The sequence below is a fragment of the Falco biarmicus genome, chromosome 7 (assembly GCF_023638135.1).
Source record: "Falco biarmicus isolate bFalBia1 chromosome 7, bFalBia1.pri, whole genome shotgun sequence".
In the NCBI taxonomy this organism is placed as follows: domain Eukaryota; kingdom Metazoa; phylum Chordata; class Aves; order Falconiformes; family Falconidae; genus Falco; species Falco biarmicus.
Window position 1 is genome coordinate 68,253,585 of NC_079294.1, and position 21,543 is coordinate 68,275,127.

The 21,543-nt window shown below is 52.1% G+C and overlaps 1 protein-coding gene and 1 long non-coding RNA gene across 2 annotated transcripts in view; both read left to right on the plus strand.

Annotated features, from left to right (window-relative positions):
- Nucleotides 1-10,937, plus strand: part of LOC130153059 (uncharacterized) — a 143,877-nt gene extending 132,940 nt beyond the window's left edge. Inside the window, exons 4-5 of the long non-coding RNA XR_008823200.1 lie at nt 8,165-8,304; nt 10,774-10,937. This is a non-coding gene — a long non-coding RNA (uncharacterized LOC130153059). The remainder of the gene's footprint in view (nt 1-8,164; nt 8,305-10,773) is intronic.
- Nucleotides 10,938-19,234: 8,297 nt separating this feature from the next.
- Nucleotides 19,235-21,543, plus strand: part of SMAD6 (SMAD family member 6) — a 45,080-nt gene continuing 42,771 nt past the window's right edge. The window contains exon 1 of the mRNA XM_056346840.1: nt 19,235-21,055. Within this exon, the coding sequence (XP_056202815.1) occupies nt 20,260-21,055 (796 nt within the window). The 5' untranslated portion in view covers nt 19,235-20,259. The remainder of the gene's footprint in view (nt 21,056-21,543) is intronic.

Consider the following 21,543-nt stretch of genomic DNA (forward strand, 5'->3'; position numbering starts at 1 on the left):
AGGTGACCTACCACAGTGTCGGTTGTGGCGGGGGTAGTGCCAAGGAGAGGCAGTTAGTTATTCTATCAAAAGGCAGCTGCTATGCTTTCTTGATGGTGACGATACTAGAATAAAGTGAAACCTGTTGTTACTTGGGGATTTTGAGTGAAAGAGATGTTGTTTTTAAAATTATTGATTTTTAGGGTCAGGTCTATTTTGGGAGGTGGGAAGGGGGGCAGGCGCTGTTCTATGGTTTGTGAACGCTGGGCACTGAACACTTGGCTTGCGCCATTTCTTGTTTCACCAAGCTGTCTATTAATTTTAAAAGTTTTAAAAAGGAAAAGGACTAAAGCCCTCTGTTCCTTCAGAGATCCATACCAGAACGGCACTTGTACTCAGTGTTCAAACTTTTCTGTTGGTCTTAAAACTGTGTGTCGCTTTTTCATCCATCTCATTCCAAAATTGGTGCTATATTCTGGTTTTGCCTTCTCTAGCACAGATCCAGAGCAACTCCATTGGCTTCGGGTATCACTTGGAGCAAGATGGAGCGCACAGCCTTCTTCCTTTTCTGTTTCCTTGGGACCTCTGGTCCTGCCTGCAAGTTGGATGTTGTACTTGCCTTCATATAGTCTAAATATCATCTCACCCACTATCAAAGTAGCACTTAGCCTCTTCCTGTGATCCCTGTATGTTGCCGGCTGCTGGACACTCTTGGTCATATCAGAAGTGACTTCAGCCTGGGAGTCTGATCCTGTGCCTGGAGTAGGATTTAAAGGTGAATGGGCAGCACAGGGTACAACTGTGCTTTCATCCATGTTGGCTACTCGGATTGGATCTTAGACTCCCAAAAAACTGAATTATTCTTCTCTTTAAAACCTAAAGCTTATGTTCTGCAGAATCTGCTGGAGCCAGCAAAGAAAATGTTGATACCAAAGGACTGTCTCAACCTCCTGCTGAGACTCCTGACTTCCAGCTCTGTGCCTTAACCACAGGGCCACCCCTTGTCCCCTTGGATATGACCATTTATTTGTAGACTAAAAGCAAGCTGATGAAAGCCCCCAAACAGCATCCAACTTAGAGAAAGCATCTGCTGTGCATACAGACCTCCACCCAAGCGCCAGGGCGGGCAGACTGGCCTGTTGTGTTAAACAGCTCCTCTGTGCCACCGCAGAGGTGGTGGCATTTCGGTGGTGGATAATCACCACATGTGCTTTGGAAGGCTGTCAGTGACAAAAAGGCTCTATGCAATTGTAGGGTTTTTTTCCCTCCTCTAAAGCCAGCATTTGGCTTGGACTCTCCAAAGCAGTTAAGTTTATTAATAGTCTGTTTCTGGAGCCGAAGTGACTCCATAGAGGGGAGTTACTCCGTGTAAAACAAAACAGGAAAAGAAAACAATGTCCAACTCCTCTGTTCTGGAGGGGTGCTCAGAAAGCAGTGTTGTTCCACCTTCTCACATGAAGCAGAGGAGATCTAAGTCAGAGCAGCCACTGCAGGAGGAGTGTGATGTGGTCCAGCACAGAGACGCTCCGCGGTGGGAGGGACGTAGAGAGAGCACTTCGGGATGAAATGTGACTGCCTCTTTTGAAAATTAGTCTGTTCCTGGCCAAGTCACTGGCTTAAGCACTCAGCAAGAGAATCAAAGGGGAGAACTTCACAGGCAGCAGCACAGTCTGTTATTTGGTAGGATCCAAGTTCTTGTACCCTTGGAAGGCAGCAGGATATGTGAATTCCCATTATGGTCTGCAAGGTGTATGCCAGACAGTGGGACTTGCTTCATCTACAGAGCGAAGTGCAGCTTTTAAGTGTCTCTTAAACCTGAGGTGTTGTGTGGCTCTTCTATTTAGGAACCAGTTCACTCTTTTATCAGCCCTGTGCTGTTGGTTTCCATCCTTAATCAGCATGGCTGGTTTCTCACACACAGCTAGCAGCCGGGTGCTTGCAGACGTAGGGAGAAAGTGCATCAGGACAGCAGAGGAGATACAGAAGACCCAGGTAAAGACAACAGCTGAGGAACAAGCATGCAGATGGCTGTTCTTCCAGGGATGGTGAAGATTAAAGGAAGCCTCTCAGCACAGGAGAGCCCAGGAGGAGGATGTTGTTTCTTTTTGCAACTGATGTGTTTTTGTCATTATTACTTCCAAGCCTTCTTCCCATCCTGGCTAATAAAGCTATGTGGGCTGAAAAGGACATGGAGAGAGAAAGTAGGTTTGCTCCAGCTCTCATAGTAAGCAACCTGGTGTTGTGAAACACTGGAGACAGTTGTTCATTAGAAAAATAAAGTGTGGAACTTTTCCCATGGCAGGGAAATCTCCCTAGAAATGTTCTTCATCATGAAAAACCCAACATCATCCGGCTCCTGCCTTTCCCCTCCTCTGACTAAATATAAAATATTCTTCACATGTCTCATTCCACTGGGATTCTGCAGTGGTTTGAGCTTTGCTGGCTTTTTTCATTGCCATATTTCAACATATGCCACTTATGACAGACAGCAATGTGCCTTTCATCAGTTTTAGCTCTTGGGTTAATTTTGCCTAAGGAGGAAGAATAAGCTGTAAACATCCCTTGGACAGGGGTGCTGAAGCCTGAGACAAGTTTGGGGAATTACAGGATTACAAAATGGCATGAATTTTAGTGACAGTGCAAGGTATCCGCTTAATGACAACTTCAAGTTCCAGCAGTTCCAGTAAAGAAGTTTTATAACAACATTAAATCTGGGATAAAAATGGATTATTGGCAGTTGCAAAGTTTTGGGGAAAAGGTTTGTTCTAGTTCTGAATAAAACAAATGGGCTACAATTTTTTCTGGGAAATGAGGATTTGAACAAAAATGTTGGTTTGGTTGAACGCATGGTTGGATTTGCTCTCAAAACTTTGTAGCATTGTAAAAATAGAATGAAATGTCATTTAGAAATGGAGGCGATTTCTGCTCAGCGTCAAAATGCTTCATTCTGAAATGCTTTGAATTTTCTTCTAATAGAAATTCAGCATCCATATTATAAGGAAGTGACCAGCTTTGCGCTGGGGCATGTCTGAGACAGCTAATTTTGAATCTTTTAACTTAAAATCACTCATCTGGGTGGAGGAGCACATGACCCATCACCAGCAACGTCTGAGGGAGGGCAGGCTGCCGCTGGGCACCAGGTAGGCTGCAAGGCAAATTAACTCATTATACCACAGGCTCGTCAGCTTATTTTGCTCCCTTTGAACACCACAAAATTCCTACTTGTTAGTCACTATTTATACAGTTGCACACAGATTCTTTCTTAAGCATTCACATATTTTATGAAGTTAGTGAAGACTTTTAAGATGCAAAAACCCTGATGTTTTTAATGATTTTAACAATAAACAGGCAGAGACTGAAGTGTGCATAGTCCTCGGGTCAAACCCACACCGAATTTCCACTGGCCTCTGCACAGAGTAGCTTCAAGCCCATGCTTTCGCTTCCAAATCACGCTGGGCTGGTGAAAACAGAGTTTTTACTGATGCTTCACACATAAATGAAGAATTTTGGACTGGGGGTCACTCAGAGCTTGCTAACAGCTCATCGGCGTGTGCTGGGCGCTGCTTTGGTTTGTTTTATGCAGAGGAACTCTTTTGTTTGATGCGTCCTGCTGGTGTCCAGCGTGGCCCGGTGCAGAACTCGCAGCAGAAAACTTTCTTCACATGCCTTTACATTTAACTGAGGCAGCTTAATCGTTACTCAATGAAAGCACACATCTGCAGCAGGGGCATCGCACCCCCTCCAGGGAGAGGAGCTCACATTAAAGCCCTGGCAGGGAAAGACCCTTATGCAAGGGTAGAAAGATCATTCAGAAATATTCATAAAATGCAAGGCGAATCTTTAAATATTTATTAAAAACAAAGTGTGAATGTTAATTCCCCCTCACACATCACCCGTGAAAGAGATTCTAGAGATGAGGAAATGCAACCACAAAGCCAGTAAGTGATTTGCCTGAGGCCTCAGCTGTAAATCAGGCTCTAAACTTGAGATCAGCTCCTCCTGCCTCCCTCTGTCGCCTTCCCTGGCTCCGTCGCCCCTCCGCAATAAGGCAAAGGGCCGAGCTTGTGCCCACGTTCCCCAGGTACCACCCGGCAGTGATGCTTATCGAGGTTTCAGACCTCGGTTCTGCAGGGAGAGATGAGCCCTGCAGCCACGTGAGGAGCACCAGGGAGCAGCTGGGATCCTTCTCCAGAGGGTTATCATGCTGAGATGAAATGACTTGCCTTCTGCAGTTTGTGAGTGTTTTCATGGCTTTATCAATGAAAACACACCTGAATTGAGTTTGGTAGAGTATTCTGTGTACTTAGCGGGAAAAATGATTAGTGTTGGCTGTTTTGTGCTGAAAGAGTTTTTAAGTCTTTTTTAAGAGCCCTTCTGATTTTGCCCAACTGTTTCGTGATTAATAACTTGGGTGGCCCAAGTCCTACATGTGCAACCATGAGGCCACCGATGGACCAGGAGCCCCAGCCCTCCTCCCAGAGACAAACCCAGCTATCTCGATTCCCTTTTGCAAGTTGGTGGAGCCTTCACCCTGGCCCTGGTGAGCACCCATGAGCAGCTGGGCTCCCCCAAACCATCTGGGTGCCAGAGCTGGGTCACCGTCCCCACACTGCGCTGTGCCACACAGCGCAGATGTGCCTGCAGAGCCTTGCACCAGATACGCTTCCTCCTGGGGGACTTCCCAGATAACCAGCTTGTGTATCAAAAGTTGTTTACCCCATGCTTAAAGCAGGATGCTTTCCTTATCTGCAAGCAGAGTAAATTTCCCCCAGTGCCTCGACACCATTATTCCTGGCCTGCTCCTGACTCCTGAGCTTGCTGAGCGCTGGTGGTGGCTCTGCATTATCTCCCGTCTGCAGCGCAGACAGACCCCGCCTGGAGCAGCCTCCGGGCTCTGCAATACCAAGACCAATGTCTTCAAAGACTGAAAATTACTCTGTAATTTGAATCTTTAACAACACATGGAAAAATCTACAGGAACTGGCCTGTATCATGTCTCCGAATGGCTTCATAAATATAACACTGAGGAATTTGGATACTCTCGTGTGTGTCCATGATGGATGTTTGTATTCTAAGAAATGCATTTTCTGCTTTTCCCTATCTCTGCAAAGCTGCTCAGATCCACTGTGCAGCTCCTTTTCCCGTCCCTTCCTTACTTTCAACCCCTGTCCCATGTCACCGGCAATTGCACCCATACCAGAGGGCAGGGTTTAGCCCCTGTCACTGGTTCCTGAGCCAGTCGGCTTCGGTGGCTCTTCCTGGGCCACCAGTGTTTTTGTCAAACCCCCATTCCCATCAGCCTGAAATGCAGAAGCCACATGCAGAAAGTTCAGATACAAAAAAGTTCAATGGAATGTATTTATCTGAAAACAATAGTTTTTCTGGATGGAAAATCAGTGTTTTACACCAATCATGTGGTTGTTATTAATGTTTTCCATAACACCCAGAGGTACCTTATGTGTTAAGTAAGAGTGGCCTGGCCTGTTTTGCTTAAAAAGCAAAATGCGCATCTCTGCACCTAAAACTGCTCTTGTATTTCAGCCCTGTATTGACGCCCAGATGGCTGCCAGAGGAATTTCCCGTTCCCCCAAATCTGCAGTCACGGGGCTTGGTTTCAGCCCAAGATGCTGCAGCAAATATTTATGGTTGTGTTTCAATGCTTCTTTTCCATTCCCTTCCTTAAAGCGGGAGAGCATCCTGGCGTGCAGATCATGCCTGAACTGTGGCCCTCACAGCCCTGCTGTGCTTTCTGCTGCCCTGCCTGGGCCGAGGTGCCATCCCCAGAGCCGGGCGCCGCCGTGGCAGTGCCAGCGGTACACGGCGGGGATGCTGGTGGGGTCCATGCTCGCAGGCAGCGCAGGGCGGTACCCTGGGCTTCGGCCGGGTTTTACACCCAGGGCTTTAACCAGGCAAAGGAGCAAACCCAGCAGAGAGCTGCTGGAAGGAGGAATTGTTTAAAGCAGCTCTGGCAGCAAAGGCTGAGCTGGAGGGTTCATTTCCTCGGCCGTAACGCTGCTGCAGCCCCAGAAACCCAAGATCCACTGATAGCCATTGAGCAAGGATTTCCATTTTTGGTGTGAGCTCAGCCTTAAAATAGACAGGCTTGAGCGAGGAAGAAACTCTGTTGACAGAACATAGGGAACATTCCTCCAGTGTACTTTTGCAAAGGACTATCTCTGTCTTTAATCTCCGCGTTTCCTGCAGGTCTCCTGGGCCCAGCTTCCCTCTCATTGTTAGTGGAGCTTTTGGAAATGACCTCAGGCAGTTTGCAGTGACTGGCGACCCACGGTCAGAATGACTAACCCAGTCTGTCTCCATCCCTTGGACAAGTCCCATTGACTAAATAAATGACAGGCACTGACATGTGAATAGAAACAAAAACAGACTGACAAGTGAAATCTTAACTCTTTGGAGCAAAGAAACGTCCGGACGCGTGTTCAGCCTGCTGGCAGGGTGGAGGGGAATCGCTGTGAACAGCCCTGTTGATGGTCAGAATACAGCAAACCTCCCCGAGCGGCTCAGGACACATGCAGATTGGGTAGACAAACACCTCTAATATTATTTTTAATTGTTTAAAATTGCTTTCTGAAGCTTTTTATCTCGGCACATCTTTAATTAAAAGTGCGGCCATGTGTTTATATGGCCATTTGTGTGTCTGGGTTCAGTGTGAATAATTCCCCTGAACGTTACAAGTGAGGGTTAACGACAAGAGTGCCTGTCACAGGATGGTGGCCTTATGTTGTACCCTTAACAGTAGCTCTGTAAGTCACCATAAGTAAGCCTATAGGTGCTTCCCACCAAGTGCACATAACACCTGTCGGAGAGGTGATCCTGGTTCTCCCAAGCCTGTACAGAGCCTGCCAGCATCCCCGAGCTCAGGTTTAGGGGGGATGTAAGCTGTAAGGGGGGTGTGTGTATCTATGCCTTTCCTAAAGGCCACCGGCGCAGGGTGCTGTCAGCTTCAAGGGCTGAATTCCTCATCCTGGTCCCCGCTAACACATTTTGCCAAGCTCCCTCCAGCCCCCACCCCAGCTAAGTGACACCAGAGTTTGAGAACATGCCACGCCGTCCCAGCGTGATACATTTTTGTAGGGCCCAGACTAGCCGCCTTTGAAATCTAACAATAGTTTTACCAATAAGAATAGAATTAGTGTTAATAAGCTACATTTGTGGATTTTTTTGGTTGGAAAAGTAGGAAAGTATTCTCTTTAATATAATCAAAATATATTTTAAATGCTGTAATTAAAATAATTAATAATGCTGCTTAGCAGTTATTAGCACTCGGCGCATTGTTAGGATGTCTGCATTAGCTAAGGTTTAATAATGAGGTTCATATAAATCCAAAAGAAAAAAATAATGATATGGGGAGCGGTTGTAGTCCTGTGGTCTGATGGCTTCTTGCTTTAATGTAAGTAACAAATAATTCCCTCTGGCTCTCAGCATTTGTGGATAAGGCCATAAAAAAGGAGAAAAAAAAAAAAGGAGGAAACCTCAGCTAATAAAAATGCCACCCTTGCTTTACGACTCGGAGAGAAACGTTTGTTGTTTGGCTAATGACGATATTAATAAGTTGTGTTGGGATGGTTGATGTCATTCTTTTGTCCTGCGCATTTAACATCTGCATCGAGAGTATGGGACCACAGGCTGGCAGTTGGCAGCGAGCTGGTCCTTGGCCGAGGCACTGGCGATCCGGTGGGTCACTGGTGTCTCAGCGGGGGCATGTGGGAGCAGTGGTGGGCGGCAGCTCGCAGCTGGAGGTGGCTTTGGGAGATGCTGGCAGGTCTTGCAGCTGAGATGAAAATTATGTTCTAACCTGGCTTTGGGGATTAATTTTTAATGCGACACAATTTATTGTCTTTCCTCCCAAATGACTCTTGTCTTTAGCTGTTGTTGACAAGCTGCTGTCCCCTGCCATGGAGCTGGGTGAAGCTCAATGAAGAGTGAACTGGTCTCATGAAAAGTGGGACAAGAATTTCTGGGACTCAGTTCCCGCAGATCTTGTGCCTGAGCCCTCAGCCAAGCTCTTCTGCACTCGCACACACTCCTCTCTCTCTCTCAATGCTGCTTTGGTCTCAGTTCACCCCATCTGACCACCGTGCATTAATTGTTACTTACTCACTAGCTGAATATAAAGAGGCTGAGAGCTAAAAAACACTCACCTGATATAAAATTTGTTTTCTATCAGGTATTGTCACCAGGTATCTGCTGCAGTCAATGCTCCACCAGTCTCGTTCTCATCTTGATTTACGCTGGGATAGCCTGATGGGCCGTGGGAAGCCTTCTGCCGTTTCCAGACAACAGGACAGCTTTGCATCCCTGTGCCAGGTCAGCTCTAGCACGGGCTGGACTTTGGGTAGGGTGGGTAAGAGCCAGCGGGCAGGGTCAGGCTGTGCGGTCAGGCATCATCCCAGGTAATCGCCTGCGTAAGAAGGTAAATAAATGGTCAGATTTTGGCTGGGACCTGTCCACCGAAGACGATAGGCACCACGCCAGTTTACACCCTCGGAGGGCTTGGCTGCTAGGGATGGCTGGCACCAAAATACCAGTGAAAGGTTTAGTGTCATAAATGCATGCCAAACTATGGAGAGCCCCAGACGTGGCTCTAAAAGGTTGATACGGGGTCTGCAGAGGAGACCTGCACCTCCAGAGCTGCCTGGAGGTGTTTCATCCAGGCACAAACCAACAGGTCTGTGCCCACGAGCAGCTGTGCTGGTGGCCAGGGCGGCTGCCCAGCGGGAAGACGCGCTGCTGGCACCCAGGGTGCCTCAGGGCAGAAGCTGCTACTTCTGATCATCTCGCAACAGCCTGAGATGTGGAGCCAGCAGTTTCCTGGACAGAGGCGGCTTTTCAGCACAGTTCAGGGTACAAGGGTACAGTAGGACTGTCCCCATGGGGTGCCTGCTCAGAGAGGGGTTTTCTCATTCCATGGTGTGGCAATGGGATGGAGAAGATCCCCTGGAGACTCGACTGGATTCCAGCCACCATCTCCTTTCTCAGCAAAGCACGCTCCGCAAGCTGGGTGTCTAAGAAGCAACTGTGCTACTGCTGGTCAGACCGTGTACTTCTGTGTCCTGCTGCATACGTAAGGGTGATCTGCTCTCAGTAACACCCAGCAGTGCCAATGACTTTAGGGCTAGCTCCTTTCTTCCCTAATCCTGCTTTCTATTTTCACACACTTCTGCATGAGCAAGCCCTGGAGATCCTGCTGCCAGCAGAGATACTCAAAATACAGTTTCAACACAAAAAGAGATGTAGTTTTGGGACTTTAGCAATGATTGCCTCTGGCTACCTTTGGTCCAGGCTCAAAACAGAGAAGACAATATTCTCATTCCCACAATGACTTTCATATCCCCATTTTGAGGCTGCAAGAAATTTGGGGAAGCAGCAGACCAGTGCGTGCTGGCCCCACAGACTTGTCCTGGGACCAGCTTTTGAAGCCTGCCTTTTTTTTTTTTCACTTTCTGCACTCAGTCTCTCCAGCCAATGACTCAGTCACTATTTCTATTCTCTCCCCACTTCTGTTCCTGCTTCTCTAAAGTTTTGGTCAGTGGCAGCAGCTTTAGTTAATGTCTTGTGGCTGCTTCTCTCTGAGTTATTATTGGAGATGCCTACGAAATAACAGTGCTGCTCTTTAAGATGCTACTGCACCACTGCAGAAAATATTTACCAAAGATGTGGTAAGCAGCTCTTTACTGGAGTGACTGGCGTCTGCTCTGAATCGGACCAGACGCCAGTCACTTCAGCAAAGAGCTGCTGCAACAGAACAAATTGCCCAGGGCAGCAGATCTTGGGAAGGGAGAAAAGCCAGCAGCCCAGTCTGTCTGTCTTTGTGTTTTCTAAGGGAGAAAAATTATCTTTTTACAAGCCTGCCCTAGTTGGCTCTGACCAGCTCTTCCCAGAAAATACCATCATAAATAGAAGAGCAAACCATTGCATAAATGGACAGGTTGCCATTTATATCTGACCTTTCTCAGATCTGCTTTGATGTCTTCGTCAACCTATGCTTCCTTCTCGTCCAGCCTCACCGTGTTTTTAGTTCCTGCGTCTAGGAGAGCACCACTGGACACAACAAACCTCAATTAAAATCCATTTTTGACATATACATATACTCCCTCTGCTCTCTGGACCAGCTCCAAATAGAATAATCCTTTTTTTAATCCTGCCCTCCCAGGGAACTTCCAGTTTTGTATTTGCAAATTGTATGGGTAAATAAGGATAAGGATAATTTTTTTTTTTTTTTTTTTTAAGACACCGGGCTTGGCATATTACGCAGTCTGTTGCTAGATCAGCGTGGTGGCAGCATGCAGCGCTGGACTGTTTTTCTTACTTGGATAGACCCTTTCCAGCTCAAAAATGAGAATTCACCAAAGCCAAGCCAAAAAAAAAAAAAAAAAAGTAAAGGGCAGTTTCAAAACTAGGTGTTATCTGCCTGGAAAAGGCTCCAGAAAGGCAGACTGTCTCCACAGGCTGCTGAATAAATGCTGATAAAAAGGACAAACTCCTGTGTGTTTGTTATGGGTGGTGTGGTTTTTAGACGTATCCTCTGGTGGACGCGGGCGGTTGTAATTCCCTTCCTATTTGAACAGAGCATCTGTTTTATGTGATATTACTTGACTCGTATAGCCAGACCAGGGCAGCAGGAGTTTAATGGCTAGCCTGCTGTTCTGCCTGCAACTGGGGAAGTAGAGAACCAGGCTGACATAGATGCTATGAGTTTCTGTGAGCCTAGAAATCCCCAAACTGTTCTCATGCAGGCGGATGGCTGGACTCAGCATGTCCCTCTCTCTCCCACAGGAGTCTCAGAGGCTGCACCATCCCTGGACTGGCTGAATGTGACTTCTCCTCCCCATCTACTTCTCCATCTTGCACTGATAACCTCCGCATGCAAGTCCAGGAGCCAATCACTGTGCTCCCACTGCTGCAGGATCTGTTGGAGGGGGGTCGTTCATACTTGACCATGAGGTAGGATGTCCCGGATAAAGCCCTAGATTAAGGCTTAGGAGTCAATGTCTTCGTCCTCTCTACCCACATGCCTAATTTTATTAGATCATCAGTTCAAAAAGACATAAAAAATCACTATCAGTGGCATCAGGAAAGGTTTGCTGGCAGGTAGATCTTCCCCTGGATCAGCAGCTTCATTCCAGAGCACAGAGAGTAGTGCTGCCTGTCGTACATTCCTGTGCCACCCTGATGGCTGGGAGAATCACGTTCTGCAGCCGTCTAGTGAATCTGTAAAGTGGGGGTAGGCCCACAAGATCCTGTTGCTTTGAGGAATTGTAGCTTTGCTTTCCAACCCCACGAAGTCCTCAGAAACCCATGTTCTGAGGAGCAGTGGCCCGATGCCCTCCATGTTCTCTGCAGCACTCGTCGGGTGTGAACAGAAGTTAAGGAACTTCTGTCTCCGTTCTCCTGGACAGAAGGACAGGGTCAGAGCAGTTTTGGGGGATGATAACTGGGGAACATTCTCAGGGGACAGTTGTGTCCCTGTGGGCCATTTGGCCTTTCCTAGATGCTGAGACCAGGTTCTAAGCTGGAACTATCAGCTCTGTTTCACTGAGCACCCAACCAACAAAACCAACTCATAGCTACTGGGCACAGGACTGGCAAGCCTGCTGAAACCTGGGAGTGGTGTTCCCTTGCCTGATACCAACCTCCTGGGTGAGCAGCAGTGCCAGGCAGTTGTCAGTCTGAATCCCGTGTGCTCAGCTGGGGAAAAATGGAAAAGAAAGGAATGGGTTTGGGCAGGGGCTCCCTGGCTGGTGGGTGCACGTTGCTGCTCGCAGCGTTTTGTTGGTTGGGTGCTCAGTGAAACAGAGCTGATAGTTCCAGCTTAGAACCTGGTCTCAGCATCTAGGAAAGGCCAAATGGCTCACAGGGACACAACTGTCCCCTGAGAATGTTCCCCAGTTATCATCCCCCAAAACTGCTCTGACCCTGTCCTTCTGTCCAGGAGAACGGAGACAGAAGTTCCTTAACTTCTGTTCACACCCAACGAGTGCTGCAGAGAACATGGAGGGCATCGGGCCACTGCTCCTCAGAACATGGGTTTCTGAGGACTTCGTGGGGTTGGAAAGCAAAGCTACAATTCCTCAAAGCAACAGGATCTTGTGGGCCTACCCCCACTTTACAGATTCACTAGACGGCTGCAGAACGTGATTCTCCCAGCCATCAGGGTGGCACAGGAATGTACGACAGGCAGCACTACTCTCTGTGCTCTGGAATGAAGCTGCTGATCCAGGGGAAGATCCACCTGCCAGCAAACCTTTCCTGATGCCACTGATAGTGATTTTTTATGTCTTTTTGAACTGATGATCTAATAAAATTAGGCATGTGGGTAGAGAGGACGAAGACATTGACACCTAAGCCTTAATCTAGGTGGGGACCCAGGGCAGCTCCTGTGGCCCAGCACAGTCCCATTCAGGTAGAGAAGCTTTTCAGTCCTGGACTTTCACATGCGCTCTGTTCCCTTCTCTAGCATAGACACTGCCCATTACCTCGGGCAAACCACTTTCCCCTGGATCAGCAAAGGTAATTAGATCTCTGTGTCCCACTGGACTCTGTGGGAGCCGGGCACTGATGTGCCTCTGAGAGCCTTCCCCATGGCAGCCCTTCCAGACAAGTGCACGGGGATGTTAACAAGTTAAGGAACATTGCATGGGATCGAGGGGGAGAGCCTGAGGAGGTGGTACAGGGACGCTCTGGAGGTCTGAGAGCTGGGTTTGATTAGGCAGCAGGAACCGGCTGATAAAGCAGATCTCATCCAATTTGAGACTCTGCCTGGCTGGCCAGGGGACGGGCTCGTGTGGGAGACAGCGGTGCGCATTGCTGATGCTGCCCACGCTCAGGAAATGTATTGGCTGCTGGAGGAGGAATAAAAGTTATTGACATGAAATTTGCTGAACCTCAGAAGAAGTTTGGCTTGGGTTTGGTTCAAGTCCGACGGCTTCTCCTTTTTCCCTGGCTGGTTTGTGCCTGCCTGGTTGGACCTGCTGCACGCCTGAGCCGCAGCCACGCGCGGGCGGCCAGCAGAAAGCTGGATGGGCTGCCGGCAGCACGCACTTGCCGATTGCCTTCCCCAGAACGCCGGTGAAGGGAAACCCGCCACGCTTCATGGAGCTCTTCATCCTTTGCGGTGTCCAGATTGCTGAGGTTACGCTGGATTTGTTGAAGGTGTCTGTCTGAGGCTGCTCGGAGAGAAGTGGTCTTCTCAGCTGGGATTTTCAGCACCATTCTCCTGTCTTTACAGGAGAAGATGTTCCTCCTGCTCCGTGTTTCACCATGTGCCCTATGGCTGACACAAGACCCAAGGTGTCCCTTTGGCTTGTTCTCCCATTGGAAGAATTGCATTTCAGCCTAGAGGAAACAGCAGGTGCTTATGGTTTGGAAATCATAAGAGGTCTGTGTTCGTTGCTGCGTTATTTGCTACTGTGTCTTCTCTGTGGATTGGATCCCGTGGGAAGCTGCACCCCACAGCTCTTTCTGCTTCAGCATCCTTTGCTCTCGCTGAGGCTGGCAGCAAGTGACTTCAGGCTGTGAAGCCACCACCGGTCCAGCCCAGCCAGCTTCTCCCTGGGAGCAAGACGCACCTTCTGCAATACTCCCAAAAATTTCTCTTTTCACTTCTCGCTGCCTGGTATATGTAATAACGAACTTCATGGCAAGGATACATTTCTTGTTGTTCTGTATTTTTCAGATGAAGAAAGTGTGTGAATATTGTCTCTGGCTGAATGTGAAATGACACCGCAGGGCAGTGGGACTGAATAAGGTCCCCCGGCTGTGTTCGGAGAGAGAGGCAGCACACAACAGATGGAAACACAGCTTTTATTAAGGGGAAAAATCCACCTTTCTCTGCTGTGGAAGTTGGCATTAGGTTTGGATGAAGGCAGCCTTTCTGTCCTGCAAACCCAGGACACCAGTGCTTTACTTGGATTGCAGCAGGACTTTACTGGGATGGCTTGAATTTGTTTTCTTACAAAATGAGAGCAGCAGCACAGGGGGATAATCTGCACTCATGGCACTGGCCTGACTTGTGGTTCTGTCCTTGTTCGTCCTAACCCAAACCAGAGAACCTAATACCCCGTATCTTACATGGGTCCTTGCATCTCCAGTGTTAAAGTTGGACTCTTTCTCCCTGAATAACTGCTTGATTATTTATACAAATTGGCCGAGATCCATCCGGAAGAGATTTAAAGAAATTGGGCTGCAATTGCCCATAGAGCTGAGTCTCCTCCTGGGATGCAAGAGTCCATGTCCCTACTCCAAGCAAGGAGCTTCTCCTGGCGTGGTGGTCCACCACAGATGGGTGCCATCGCCCACCGGTGAGGATCTTCTGGGAGATGATTTTACTTCTGTGGGTTTGACTAGAAATCCAGGCTTGAGCCCAGGTAACCTTTCCAAGCAGCACTTTGTGGAAACCGGTAGTTTGCTACCAAAAAGGAAAAAAAAAAAGTTTTGGTTTTGCCCAACTGACGTTTTCTGACACAAGAAATCATGTTGTCAAAAAACTTCCCAACCACTCTGCTGGGAATGTGCTCTTTGCCATCAGTCCCCAAGGCTGGAGTGCCGGGGTGTTGAAATGTTACTACAGCCCTGGAAACTGTGAGTCAGCTTGTCCCCACCCACAGCAGATACTCGTGGGAAGGGCCTTGAAAAGCCTGGAAACTCAGCAGCTCTTGCCTTGTGGAGTTTCCATTAACCCATTAACATTAATTTCAGGTCCAGTGAAATTCGGTATTTGGCGAATTTCTGTTGGATTTTGTCCCTTTTTTCCCCCGCCCCCTTCCTGATTCTGATAAATTTTGGAGGTTATTTGATTTCAACTCACCCCTAAGCAATTTGGCTGCCGTGGCCCCGGTTCACCGCTGGGGCCCCGTGGGACAGGCTGGCCCTGGGCAGCAAACGCAGCACCCACCGTGGTGCCACCGGATCTGGTGGGAACTTGGATGGGGTCACTGGATGGTGAAACTTTGATCCTACTTGCAGGAAGGATGCTAGTGAAAACTTCCCTAGTGCAAAACCCTCCTGGCTGTACTGCTGTGTCGGGATGTAAATGCACTGACTTGGGCATCTCCTGGCAGGGATGAGGGTTGTGCAGTGATGTCCCAGCTTTTCTGGGAGAAGACATGCCTTGTTCCCCGTGGGGATGCAGGCAAGGAAGCCGTGTGGGTGCCTGCCACCCCTGCCAGCTGGGCAACCTGCCTGCCCACACCGGCGGTGGCCACAGCGCAGTGACACACACAGCAGAGTTGCCTCAAGCAGGTCAGGGACTGGGTGCGATGAGGCTGTGAGTGTGCAGGCTCCGCCTGCAAGCCCTGCTGCAGTGGGACATGCAAACCCACTTTCGGGGCGCGAGGTTGGCGGGATGGGAGCTGTGCTTCCCGCCGGTGAATCCACCGCACCCAGGCTCAGCTCTACCTTCACACGTGCACAGTTCGGAGCAGTCTGTGCAAACCACTGACCTCAGGCTATCTCAGAGCCATCTGCAAACTGCATTTACTGCCGACTGGAAAACATGTGAAGGTAGCAAATCCCAGGTCTTAACTCAGCGGACGATGATGTGAAAGAACCCTTGCATTCCCCTGACGCATGCCCTCGCCTGTGTCCCAGGAGCGGTGGCAAAGGGTCGCTACGACGTGAGCCTGGAGGAGCCGGGATGGGCTTTGCCATGGCTGTAGCCTACATGGGATGGGGGCACGCACCCAGATGGGGGTGGGGTCACATCCTCGGCATGAAGAGTTTCAAGACGCCAAAGTCTGGGAGCGTGGAGTCCAACGGCTGTGAAATTCTCCATAAAGGAAAATTTTTCAAACATAATTTTTTTTTAACTTTGGATTTATCAAAATGCCTTGTTCTGATTTAACTTTTCCATTTTGAAGACAGTCCAAAGTCCTATCACAGTGTGTTACTGCACAGAATATAACATTTGCAAGAGTAAAATGAAAAGTCGGTTTGAACTGGAAAATCACGGCCATGTCATTAAAACAAAGGAAACGGGACATTCTGATGTTGTCAAAACTTTTTTTTCTCTGGTTCCTTTCAAAATCAGCTTCCAGCAAAACCAGCCTGGTTTTATGAGGCATTTTAGTTCTTGGCAGAGCCCCTCTCCCTGGCGCAGCAGTTTTGTCATGGTTTCTCTGGCCAGGCTCACGCGCTCTGTGCCCCCGTTCCCAGGCGGTGAAAGGGGGGTGCAGTGTTCACTGCCCCTCAGCATTGAGTCAGAGCCGTCCCTGTCTCAACTCCATTTTCAAGGCATTAGAATAACCTACAAATTGAGCTGTTAAAACATTGTTTCAATGGCAATTACTCATTTTCTATTTTAACCTCCGCATCCTTCTCTTTGACCGGAAACGTATAAGATACTAGAGATAAAAAAAAGGCAGAAAATCATGAAACATATAAAAAGACAGAGATACAAAAAAGCAGAATAATCATGAGATTTATTTTTCCTTACCAAAACCTTAGAGCTCAGTGGTCTGTGTCTGCAGGTTTGGGCTCTGCTGATACCTTCGACCATGCTGGCACGGACACAATGGCAGTGCTGGCCCCTGTCCCCCCACCCTAGCTGCAGTTTGGCTTGCGGAAGAGGTTGGTGCCGGTGCCCTCCTGGCCACCCACGGTCCTCCTGGGCCCAAGAGGATTTGGCTTTATATACTACCTGGGAGATCCATGTCAGATAAGACTGGCAGGCTTTCAAAAGCTTCTCTTCAGCTTTTGTGCCAAGATCTATAGGATGTGTTCCAGAGCATCTCCCAGGAATGTTTGTTGTTATGACAGGCAAAAAAAAAGAAGAAAAAAAAAAAAAAGAGGGGGGAAAAAAAGGCAGTGAAAGAGCACATTGCTGTTAATTACTAGAAATCCTTTAATAACCAACATTACTATAAATTATATGTGCATTATGACAAGTACAATTGAGCGCTCTGTTTGTCTTGCCCATGTTAACAGCATGGAACAATGTGCTGTTGTTGCAAGAGCTGACATGGATGGCACTGGGTGAAACCAGGACTTCTCCATCGCATACCTGTGCCCACAGAGACCGGCGGCCACCCCGCGTCCCATGAAAGCTCCATTGTTCTTCGTGCCATATAGCACGCACCATGATTGTATAGTGTTGGATAAGCAGTAATACGTTGCTTGCTGAAATAACCTATCCTTAGTTTAAACAGTGCTATATTTAAGATTTATATATATTTAAATGTTGGTAATTGCACATTGGTGACTTATTATAATTTGGATGACAGTTTGTAAATACGATATTGGGAAGAAAAGCATCAGCTGCATTTAGGGAGGTAAATTTTGGGGTCATGCAGGACAGGCCGGTTGATGTGGATTTTAAACAAGCGTTGGAACCTCTCTGGAGCAGCCAGGGGATGGGCAGGGATCCTACCTGGGTCCAACATCCAGGAAATCCCGATTTCTGCTTCCACATCTGAAGCTGAATCTTTTTTGTAGCCTTTCCATGCCTTTTAACTTCTCTTTATTCCCTAACGTGAAGAAAGGCTAATAGCATTTACCTACCACAGTGGGATGTTGGCTGACTGTTGTAAATAGCTCTAAACCGTGAGATAGGTGTAAAATGTCGCAGCTGTGCAGGTTGGTAAGAGCGCTGGGCTTTAGCCCAGAGGTCATGGGACATTATTTCCACACGAAGCGAGTTGGTACCCCAATACCATCATCTGGTTTTATGCCCGGTTTGGTTTCGACATAGGGAGGGAGCTGGTGGGAGGGCAGTGCTGCACGGGACCATCAAGCCCCCATCCGCAGCAGTTAGGAAACCCGATGGCAGAGGCAGCAGGTCCCTTAAAGGATTTGTATCATTTTTCACATTGCATTTTTAACAAGGCAAAGCGCACATTTCCTAAAACCACCCCCAAAAAGGTGGGTTTGTTGTTGTTTTTTTAGGTGGGCAGGGGACAAGGAGCTTTGCCCTTGCTCCTGCAGGTCAGTAGGGGCAGAAGGCACCTGGAAGGCAAAACCCTCATTTACGTATTGTAATGATGTTGGTGCAAACCTCAGTGGCACACACGTATCGATTTTAAATGGAGCATTTTTTTTAATCCCTTACGTTAAGCTGATGCACGCAAGTTGTATTTGCCATAAAAAGCTGGACTGACTTAACCAAATGGATTTGTATTTAATTTCTTAGGTGCGTTAGTGCCGGTCTGGGGAAATGTGAATGTAAGCCTTCCGTGATGGCAAGAGCTAACCAAAGATGCCAAGAGAAAAGGTATGGACATTCAGGTTGGCTGCGATTTGCAGGTTGAAATATTTTTATGGTGGTGGTTTTGGTGTTGGGGTTTTTTGGTGTTTGGTTTTCCCTTTTTTTCCCTTTTCCCTAGCTGGTCAGCTGCTGGGAAATCAATTGCCACGGTGTGGTTTCGCTCGCCAGAGCTTAAGTTCCACGGCCGGTTCGCAGCGGATGCCCCCGGCAGCAGGTTCCCGGCACTGGATGCGCTGAGGCCGGGCCCCCCGCGGCCCGCGGTGCCTGCGCGGGGCGGAGCGAAGCCCGGAGCCCCCATAACGGGGCCGGCCGCAGTAGCCTCTTCGTGCCGAGCGTGTCCCTGCCACGGGCAGCGGCTGGTGCGCCCGGGGACCGGCCGCGCGGGGGAGCGGGGTCAGCGGGAATCGCCATTTTAGCCGGTTTTAGTTATTTTTTAGTATTTTTTCGAGGCGGGAGGGGTGTCCCTGTCCCTACACGCAGCTCCCCAGCAGCACCCTCCCTCCGCCGCCGTGCCAACCGGGCCGTGCGGGGCGGGACACGGCGCCGCGCCGCCTCCACGCACCCCCCCGCACCTCCCACGGGGCCGCCGCTCCCCGCCGGCCTGGGCCCCCGCGGCGGCGGGCGCAGAGACCCAGCGGAACGCGGCCGCCGGCGCCCGCGGAATGTCTTTCATTCACGGGCACGCCGCGCCGCGCTGAGGAGAGGGGGGGCGGTGCCGGCGCCGTGCCCGGACCAATGAGCGGCGTCGAGGCAGGGCGTCACGCGGAGGCGGACCAATGGGCGCCCGCCGGGCCTGAACTTTTGCCACGGCGGACAAGTTGATACATCGCGGGGGTGTGTCCCGCCGCCGCGGCTCCGGCGGGGGGAGCGGCCTTAACCCCTGCGCTGCCGCCGCGCCGCCATGACCTACTTTCCCGCGGGGCGGCCGCGGCGGGGCGGGGGTCCCCCCCCGGCCCTTCCCTTTCCCCTTCCCGGTCCCCGCGGGGCCACCCGCCCGCTGGAAGCCTGGGGAGGAGGATGGCGGGGCGGCGGCGGGGGGGGGGGGGGGTCCGGGTCCGCGTGTGTGTTTGTGTGCGTGTGTGTGGCGGCGGCGGCGGGGTGCGTGTCCCTTTAAGGGTTGGGAAACTTGAGCCGGTGTTTGCGCAACGCCCGGTGCCGCGCGGAGCCGCCAAAGTGTCTAGACTGGCACATGATGGGCGGCAGCCAATCGCGCCGCCGCTCGCGAGGGGCCCTGCGCGCGCGCCCCGGCCACACAAAAGCCAGCGAGGGCGGGCGGGCGCGGAGGCGGCGGCGGCCCCGGCAGCCGCGCGCAGGGCAGCGCGGGGACCCGGCGGCGGCGGGAGCGGAGCAGCGGAGCGGAGCGCCCCGACCGCGGGACGGGCCGCGCCCCGGGGATGCGCACCGCGCACGTGCCGGCACCGGCCTGCGCTGCGCTGCGGGCGTCCTGCCCTGCCGCCGCTCGCCGGCTTCTCTCTCCGTCTCTTCGTTTTTCTTAATTTTTATTTCCTTCTTTTCCACTCCCTCGCTCTTCAAATTTGGATTTTTTCCCCCGGTTTTTCAATTTTAATTTCTTTTTTTAAACTATTTTTGGCCGAAAGGAATCGCCTTACCTCCGCCCGCGGCCCCGGCGCCGCTTGCCCGCCGGGCGGCACCCCCCGCCCCTCTCCGCGTACGGTGGAGCCGCCGAGGGGCGCAGCCGAGCGCTGCCCCGGGCCCCCCCCGCACCGCGCCTCCGCCGCTCCCCTCCCGGCCCCGCGTTGGCAGCCGATGTAGGGCCCGGCGCGGCGCGCCCGAGCCCCAGCGCCGCCACGGGAGCGGCCCCGCACCGCCGCGGGCGTCGGCGCAGCCCTCGCGGCCCCGTCTATGCCCGCGCCGCGCCGCCTGCCCGGTGCGGCCCCGCCGCGGGCCGTCGGCGAGTGGCTGGGCAGGGCGGCGGGGAAGCGGGCGAGCGGCGGCGGGCGTGAGATGAGATAAAGCCGGCGGCGGAGCGAGGAGCCCCGCGGAGGAGGGCGCGGGGGGGCGGCGGCGGAGAGCGACGCGACCCCCGGCCGCCCGCGTGTCGTATGTTCAGGTCCAAACGCTCAGGGCTGGTGCGGCGACTTTGGAGGAGCCGCGTCATTCCGGACCGGGACGGCGGAGATGGGAGCGCCAGGAGCGGCCACGACCTCGGAGCCACCGGCAGCTGCAAAATCCCGGAGAAGAACCCCTCGGCGGAGATCCGCGCGGTAGCGCGCAGCCTGCTGCGGGAGGCGGAGGAGCGGCGCGGCGGGGCGGCGGGCGAGGCGGCGCCCGGCGGGGACCCCATGGCGGAGCGGCGCGGGGCCCGGCTCCGCGCTCCGCCGCGGCGGGACGGCGCCGAGGGGGCGACCCCGCGGCGGGCGCGGGAGAGCGACGGCCGGACGGTGACCTGCTGCCTCTTCAAGGAGCGGGAGCCGGGCGGCCCCCAGCCCGCCGCCGCCGCCCTGGCCGCCCGTGGCCCCGACGGCGCGACCGACGGCGGCTCCCCGGAGCGGCGGGGCCGGGAGGCGCGGTCGCGGCTGGTGCTGCTGGAGCAGGAGCTGAAGGCCGTCACCTACTCGCTGCTGAAGCGGCTGAAGGAGCGCTCGCTGGACAGCCTGCTGGAGGCGGTGGAGTCCCGCGGGGGCATGCCCAGCGGCTGCGTGCTGGTGGCCCGCACCGAGCTGCGCCTGGGGGGCCAGGCGGCCCCCCCACACCTGCTCCTGGGCAAACTCTTCCGCTGGCCCGACCTGCAGCATCCCGCCGAGCTGAAGCCCCTCTGCGAGTGCCAGAGCTTCGGCGTCGCCGACGGACCCACTGTCTGCTGCAACCCCTACCACTTCAGCCGCCTCTGTGGGCCAGGTGAGGAGCTGGGCGGTGGGGGCTTTCCACCCCACCCCCACCCCCGTCCCAATTCGGGACATCGAGGCTTCAAGGCTCAGCCCATCCGCACCCCCGAGGGCAGGCGGGATGCCCGGCCGGAATGCGCCTTGGCGTTGGTGTGGGGTCCCCGGCCTGGCATCCCCACCGGCACCGGCTCCCCCTTGTGCTTAAAAACCCCTTTGCCCCCCTGCCCGCGCGGGTCCTCCCAGCCTCGGGGTGCCGGGGCCGGTTTGCGGCTGCCAGCCTGGCCGGCTGCGCTGGGCAACCGGGCATGGCCACCGGGGCTGCGGGGATGCTCGCCGAGCGCCGGACCAGCCGGGCAGCCCAGGCATTTCTGGGTGATTGCTCATGGGTTTTTATACCGTGGCCAGAGGGATCCCGGAGGACACCAGCCTCCTGCTGACGGTCCCTTTCCTGACAAGAGCTTCGGTTATTTTATGTTTTTTTGCAATCCGGGAGCCTGCCAT